A 7,380-nucleotide genomic window follows, 5' to 3' on the forward strand; every position below is an offset into this window, starting at 1 on the left:
GCTTTGAAAAGTTAATTATGTTAATTGAAAGAGCTTGGTCTATCTTTGTCTACATTTTTTTTTAATGTTTTTATTTAAACTACTTTGATATCAGCTATCCTCTTTACTACATTGCCATAGAAGCCATTATTGACTTTTCTATGCCATGAATCCTGGTTTTTTTTTATTTCTGGATCTTTAGGGCACCTTTGATTCCAACCTTTAATGGGTACCTGACATTAGTTGGGGAAAAGTAAAGGTTATTGGTCATTGTGTTGGCCACATGACACCTTCATTACCCATGGCCCACAGAAACAGATGATATTTACATCATCTGCCCTATGGACCACATCATCTTAAATGGGAACTATATTAAATTACGTAGGCCTAATCTATATATTTTTATTATCTACTTAATGTATCCTCCATTTTCAGAAAAATCGTATGAAGGAAGCCAGTCAGAGATACCAATATGCATTGAAAAAATTCCCCAAAGAGAACAGTCCTGAAGAAGCTCAGACATTTAGAGACCTGAGACTTACCTTCCTATTGAGTTTATCTAGGTGTAAAAGAAAACTAAATGTAAGTTATTTTTTAAAACTGTAAATAATTTTAAGTTTTATTTTTTTTATTAGAAGTGTAAAACAGATTTAGATTTAAAATGTATACAGTTGAGTTTTTTTGTATGTTAAGTTGTCAAAAAATTTTCTCCAGGATCTACAATCAGCTGCTGACCTAGCGACCAAAGCTCTGGAGATCAAACCAAATTGTTATGAAGCTTACTATGTTCGGGCCAGGGCCAAAAGAGATGAAAGGTTGGAATGGACTTTTTTATTTTTCAAATTGAACATTTTTGTTTTCTTTTTTCAGGTCTTTGGTAATCGTTGATCTAGCCATTTTTAAGTCATTTGAATTCTCTAAACAAAAAAATACAAATTAAAAAAAAAAGAATTTTTACTTTAATTGATGAAATGGAGACATTTTTTTTTTAGATTAAAACTTCAATTTTATTATCATCATCATCATCAAACTCCATTAGAGTGAGGGCTTGAGAGGCCCAAATCCTCTCAATCCTCTCTTGCAAATTTTATTATCAGAAGTAAAAGATCAATTTGTAAGCAAGGAAACATCCTCATCTTTCCTTTGCATTCCTCATGGAACATAGGGCCTTTATGGAACATAAGGCCTCAGTAAAAACATGTTACTCATGGAACATAGGGCCTCAAGTAAAACACATTCCTCATGGAACATAGGGCCTTAGTAAAAACACCTTCCTCACAGACCATAGGGCCTCATTTAAAACACATTCCTCATGGAACATAGGGCACCAGTAAAAACATGTTCCTAATGGAACATAGGGCCTCAGTAAAAACATGTTCCTAATGGTAACTCAGTAAAACACACCTCTCCAGGGTCTCTTTCTTGTTTTTTTATGGCTTCCCAGCTCTTTCCTGTCCTCTCTGCTTCATCTAGTCCATGTAGCTCTTTTGTTGGTACATTTTCCACTTTCTAAGATCTGCACCTCTATATTTGTCTGTCCACCTATATTCCACAGTTTGGCGTTTCTTTTTTTATCCTATACCCCTGTATTTTCAAGCTATTTATCAGACATCAGTTGATGAATGTCTGTATTTTGTTTGCTGCTTCAGTTGTTTTCCATGCAAGAAAAATATTCTTTTTTAAACTTGGTCATGTGATATGCACTCTGGAATGTCATTCAGTGATCTTGATAGTCCAAGAGTTCAAACTCTGCCTGCTGGTTATCATTATCTTTAAATCTTAAGAAATATTTAAAGCAAGCAAAACATTTTATAAACAAAGAATTTGCAAATATGGGGGTAGAGTGTCTTTATTTTAGCTTTTTTTATGCTGTTTCTCTATATCATCAGATGTTTTGTGGCTTAGTGGTAAACTGCTTTGCTACCAAACCAGGGGTCCCCAATTCAAATCCTGGTGAAGACTGGGATATTAAATTTTGGGATCTTTGGGTGCCTATAAGCCCACCCAGCTCTAATGAGTACCTCACATTGGTTGGAGAAAAGTAAGGGCAGATGACCATTGTGCTGGCCACCTGACACTCTCATAAACCATGGGCCACAGAAACAGATGAACTTTACATCATCTGCCCTATAGGCCGCTAGGTCTTAAAGGGGAACTTTACTTTTATTTACTTTGCAAATCAATGTATTTATTATAAGTCTAAAAAAACAATTGTTTTGAAAAAATAGGAAACAAGGTGGTGGACAGATTGATAACCTCTTGATTAAGGTGTAAAAAAACACTTGAAATAGTCTTTTCTAGTTGTATACTTTACAATATGTTTTTATCAAACCTTTAATTTTTCGTATCACCATCAGACATTACTCAGCCGCTCAGCAGGACCTTATGGAAGCTTTGCGGCTAGCCCCTAAGAACAAAGAACTCCATCGGCTGCTGACCAAAATGAAGGAGGAGTGCCTTGAGCAGCAGGCTCGCTATGAAAGCAATATGTCAGCCGGAGGTGCCAGATTGGACATGGACAGAATCTCCGAGGACGAGGACTCTCTAGCCATTGATGGACAATACGTGGACGAGACAGCGTTATGACATGAGGCTGAGGGCAGGTGGGGCAAGGACAAAGTGTAGGTCAGTGCTGGCCGACTTGTTTCAGCCTGTTAGGGGGGCGCCACTTAGATTTGGCCAGCAGGCTGTAGGTTGAAAATCACTGGTTTAAAATAAAGACCCAAGCTCTTTCATACAAATGTTGTTTAAGTTTGAGGAAAAAAAAAAAAAAGATTGATAATAGCTCAAAGAAAAAATAAACAGAAATAATCACCAGATATTTTTTTCTAACTTTAGCCATTACTTTGAATAATGACTTTTCTTAAAAACGAAAATAAATATTTTTGGATCACTTTGATTTTGTTGCATTTAAGTGTATTGTTTAAAGAACTTATTTAAACAGTCATCTAACTGTTTTTTTTGTTTTTTTTCATAATGTAGATTTAGAAATTAAACCAGCGTTTTGTCTAATCACATTTATTTAATCATGTTTGTAGACTCTTCAACCATCACCAATTGTTTTGTCATGGTTCTAAATACACCCAGAGTTGTGTCCCCTTACTGCCTTCCCTCATAAAGATATTTATATAGGTTTGTTGTGACCTTTGACACCACTTCCTGGAGTGCAGGAAATGTTTTCCCCCCATATGTTTGTTGATAAAGTATAAATAGAATGTATTTATATTTCAGCATTCTTAGTTCGACTCAAGTGAACTAGTTTGTGATCTGGAATTGTTTCCCTTTGTGCTGCTGTTTTCTTTATGTACATTAACACCTGAGCACAGCTGTTCCTAAGAACACAGCTGTTTCTAAGAACACAGCTGTTTCTAAGAACACAGCTGTTTTACGACTCACAGCTATAGGTGTGTTACGACATGGCTCATTCAGCCAATCAACTAACTAATCTACTAAGTAGCCTGAGTTACAGTAGTAAGTTATTCGTCGAAATGGCTTATTCCGACCTTGTTAAAATGAAGTTTGTTGTTTTATTTTGTAGATAAACCAAATCTTTCATTGTGCGAGTCCAGAATTTAAACATTTTTTTTTTGTACTGAGATGATACCTGATACTTTTGGTAGTGTTAAATCTTGTGATTTATTTGTTATGGGACAAGTAAACTTTATTTATATTCATGGGAGGTGCCACCTGGATAAAGATGTTTCCTGAAGAGTTTACATTGCAGGCCCTTTAGTGTTCCTGTAGTGTAAGCACATAGATAAAAACAAAATTCTGGATTCTTTCTAGAACTGGGACTGTAAGGAAAATGTAGAAGCAGCTCGTGTGTTTGCAGGTGCTTAGGACTCAATTTTTGTAATAAAATAATGCTATGTTCAAAGACCTGACAATTTGTTTTCATTTTATAAATTTTGTTTGAATGTTTATACAATATCTCCAACAAATTTCTTGTTCTTTTAGGATCATGTGAATTTTATTTGTAATTTTTTTAATCTTCTTTTTCTTAGCATATTTAATTAATTTTAAATGTGAAAATATGCCAACTCATGAAACCTGTCTGGGAACTCAGATTAATTTTATGAAACTGCAGAGGTATTATTTAAACTGTAACGAGCCACACTTATATACATTGTTTGAAAATATCTCAATGGTCCTAGGTTTGGACTCTTTCCACCACCATTCCCTGCAATCCTGTGTCTAAGAAGCTCTAAAGGAAAATCCAAAACGCATATAGCAAACAAATAAACAAAGCTTGTAAAGATCAAGTCAATGAACTATAATATTTAGTCCTGAATGTCTGTTAGTAGTTTTCTGAATGTTTGTTAGTAGTAATTACAGTTAAATCCTTTAAACATAAAAACACTTCATTGCTAAAAATAAACCCAGAAAAACTCTAGTGAATAAAAAAACTTTAATCTTAAACACATCCTTTTTGTTACACAAGATTTTATTTTTGTCGTGTTTTGTTTTTATGAGTTCATTTTATCCCAGCTGATTGAAAATTGATATTCAAGTCTGAATTTCAAATAGGTCTTTACAGAATTATTTTTCCCCCCACTAAACTCAAAGTTGGCAATTGATCTGGCCTTTTCTCTCTTTGTGATTATATTAAACCTAGAACTTTGATGTTTTACCCTGTAGCTGTTTCCTCTTTGACTGTAAATACAACTTCTTATTACTTAAAGGCTAAAATTTGTCTAAGGCGCAATTGTTGAACTTATAAATTCCATTGCTGATGTTTGTTTTTTTTTATAACAGACTCATTTGATATGTAAGGTCATAGTGCATGCTTGAAATGTTGTCAATTTGTACAATTTTATGCCAAGCACCCATGTGATTGTTGTTGGGTCTTCATGGCTATGTACAGAGAGGCACATTAATGTTGCCCTGTGATGTCCACTATGACAATGTGATGTCCAGCTTGTCTTAAAGGACAAAGTTTCTTCGAAAAAGAATATGATTTTATATGTACTACTACTGCAATGCTATAGTTACATTTTTTTATATCTGATTTTGTTTTGTCTGGCTTTGTTTTAATATCTTTATAATGTAATATTTATAATGTACTTGAAGTTAAATTGTTTCTTGTATTTATAATCTTGCAAGTTATTTTTTTTTTCTGAATTACTTGTGAACTTGTTGACTTCTGCGGATGAATACATTATGGACGAATATGGTGGTACACTTCTTTCATGTTGTAGAAATATAGTGGTCAGTGCTATGCATACTGTCACCTGACTATCCACTATCTAATGGCTTGTAGCTCTGTCTTGAACATAGAGAGATAGGTCATAGAACTTTTTTTTTTGTATTTATTTTGTGCCATTATGTAATGTCAATGAATTTTTTAAGCTTTTTTTTTTTCCACTTGTGTTTCAAACAAAATAACATATGAAAATCTACAAGGTTTTTTGTTGTTTTTTTTATATGCAACTGTCACCATCAGTATTTGTTGTGTTTGCTGTTGACTGAATGATAGTTATTGAGAATTTGACTTCAGCAAATAAGACTGCTCTATAAGCCTACATGAACAAAAAAAAATAAAGTACAATCAAAATATGGCTCCACAGATCAATCCACTTAAAGATTGGGAATGAATTTTCACAAAGTTTATCTGAAAGAAAGCCTTTCTTTTTAAACCTGCTTTTGTATTGCACAATATTTCAGCTACTGTTTGTAAAAAATGTTTTACATGTTTCGGTTGTTCCTTCAGAGTTGAAGATAATTACTTCCTAGTCCAAACCTCCCGCAGGACGACGGGGGATGGGAGCGGGCAGGGTTTGAACCCTGGACCATCGATAAATCTGAACAACAGTTCAGTGCACAAACCTCACAACCAGGCAGCGGCCATGCTCAATGCGCTATTATTCATTCTCTTTTGTGGACATGTGGGGGCAGGGGGGTTCATGGGAGGTTTTTGTTCTACCTGTAGTCGTCAGCTTACACAAATCAGTTTGAGAAGGAATTTGAATTCAGCCCCCCCCCCCCTCTCATTAAGGAGTCTTGCATTTTTTCCTTTCTTCCATGCATCTCACTATTGACATTTTATACATTTAAATGGAAAGTCAATTTCTTCAGAATACAAATAAAGATATCTGTGAGCTGGTAAGTTTATTTTCAACAGACAGAGACACATTGCAGTTTAGCAGAAACCTTGTTATACATCACTGATGGACACAAATATGAACAGAAACAGAAATACAAATTTTGTACTGTTAAACTGCTTAAAGTTGTAGGAGTTCAAACTTGTTCAAAGTACATTACGAGCCACTTAATAATTAAAATGTAAATGATTGTCTTCCCCCCTCTAAAAGAAGTACCCCCTTTTCAGGCCTTATTATGTAAAGGTCACTTGTTTTTATGGACAATGGTTAACAAGAGTGTCATGGCAAGAGAGAATGTGCAATACTGAGATCCTGCGCTGGCTTAGAGGACAATCACATGCCGAAAATCATTATTTACCCACAACTCTCATCTGGCTCAAGAAAAACAGGTCGCCCCCCCCCACTTCCGTTACTTGGATGTTAAAAAAATGGGACCCAAAAGGCAGTGAACATTGATACTGATCACTGGGAAGACATAGCCCTGGACCACACTAGACAGAGAGAGACAGTGACCAAGAAAGTTATGGAAAGTAAAAAAAACTTGGACCTCAGCTCTAATAGTAAAGCGTGCCATACAAAAACTGGCTGGCTCCTCAACCACCAAAGTGAAAGCCACCTTAACCTGCAATAGATGTGGACAGGAATGTCTCTCCAAAATAGGGCTCCACAATCACACGAAAAAGTGTTTGAGATGAACCATGATGAGATGAACCATGGTTGTTCTACAGCTGAAGCTGGCCAGCACATTGACAATTGCCTTTACTTTCCTCAACAAATTTCAGGTACCCATTAGAGTTGGGTGGACTCAGACTTAAAACCCTGAGATTGAAAATCACAGCCTTCAATGAGATTTGAACAAGTGACCTCTTGGTTCAGAAGCTTTACTACTTAGCATTTACAAAATGGCGTCATGTCATGTTCTAATTCTGCCCCAGAAATTATATTTACGGTGTGCATCAGTGCACTATTCAACACAGGACATGGATACACTGTTTAGATAGAAAAGCTGCATCCATCAAAAACAATAATAATTAATTATAGATTCTGGCATTCTAAAATAGAAGGAAACAAATGTACTTTGTACTTAAAAACTAGACTGTTTGTGCAACATAAAGGTAAAACTAGACATAATTCCCATTGGGGTGCCTAAGGATCATTGCACTGGCGAGGATGGAAGAAAGCCACAACAAACATGTCACTATCCACACACCGTTCCTCAAAGGACCGTTTTTATGACGGACACCTGCACAGCTGATGTGGTTACAGAGAAAGGGGGGGATCCTTGGTGTGCTTAGCCTCT

At 35.6% G+C, this 7,380-nt stretch overlaps 1 protein-coding gene across 6 annotated transcripts in view; it reads left to right on the top strand.

Moving 5' to 3' along the window:
* The window catches only part of LOC106054975 (uncharacterized), a 117,956-nt gene extending 112,575 nt beyond the window's left edge, over positions 1 to 5,381 (top strand). For all 6 annotated transcript variants that reach the window (XM_056004265.1, XM_013211068.2, XM_056004264.1 and 3 more), the window contains 3 exons: positions 415 to 561; positions 694 to 794; positions 2,337 to 5,381. In XM_056004265.1, the coding sequence (XP_055860240.1) occupies positions 415 to 561; positions 694 to 794; positions 2,337 to 2,565 (477 nt within the window). In that variant the 3' untranslated portion in view covers positions 2,566 to 5,381. The remainder of the gene's footprint in view (positions 1 to 414; positions 562 to 693; positions 795 to 2,336) is intronic.
* The last annotated feature ends 1,999 nt before the right edge of the window (positions 5,382 to 7,380 follow it).

Source organism: Biomphalaria glabrata, chromosome 11 (assembly GCF_947242115.1).
Source record: "Biomphalaria glabrata chromosome 11, xgBioGlab47.1, whole genome shotgun sequence".
NCBI classification, from domain to species: Eukaryota; Metazoa; Mollusca; class Gastropoda; family Planorbidae; genus Biomphalaria; species Biomphalaria glabrata.